Genomic DNA, 512 nt, shown 5'->3' with positions numbered 1-512 from the left:
ATACCTCTGGCATAACCATGAAGAAATCACGCATTACAATTACCCTGAACATTAAGATAAAAAATAATATTAAAATCACCTCCACTCCCTCTTATTTCTTCACTATTTCCAAAATCCTGATCTTCAACGAATCTGATACCTTCTTTCTTCACTTCTTTTTTTCTCATTTAAACTCATGAAGCAAGATCTCATGACCATGCTCTCACGCAATAGGGAAATTTCGGTCTTCCATTTAAAGCAGTAAAAAAATAAGCACCTTGATTCATGCTCTGAAATCCAGGTCTTGTTCCAAAGTAGTATCTCTCTTGAAGCTTGAAGGAACCTAAGAAAGCCGAGGAGGGACAGAAGATCTAAATTAATGTTATTATGACCATTTTTTTTATGTTTTTTTTACTTATGTATGCCAATGTTTGTTTGTTTATTCCTTTATCTACTGTATATATTTTGGTCTTCATTTAAGTAAAATAGATTGTTCATGTTGAATGGTTTTCCAGGAAGTATCTTCTTAGGGA

The 512-nt window shown here is 33.0% G+C and overlaps 1 protein-coding gene across 1 annotated transcript in view; it reads right to left on the bottom strand.

Annotated features, from left to right (window-relative positions):
* The window catches only part of LOC119588277 (PE-PGRS family protein PE_PGRS33-like), a 14517-nt gene extending 14483 nt beyond the window's left edge, over positions 1-34 (bottom strand). Inside the window, exon 1 of the mRNA XM_037936973.1 lies at positions 5-34. Within this exon, the coding sequence (XP_037792901.1) occupies positions 5-34 (30 nt within the window). The remainder of the gene's footprint in view (positions 1-4) is intronic.
* Positions 35-512: the final 478 nt, after the last annotated feature.

The sequence above is a fragment of the Penaeus monodon genome, chromosome 23, assembly GCF_015228065.2.
Source record: "Penaeus monodon isolate SGIC_2016 chromosome 23, NSTDA_Pmon_1, whole genome shotgun sequence".
NCBI lineage: Eukaryota > Metazoa > Arthropoda > Malacostraca > Decapoda > Penaeidae > Penaeus > Penaeus monodon.
This window is presented reverse-complemented; position numbering and strand designations above follow the sequence as displayed.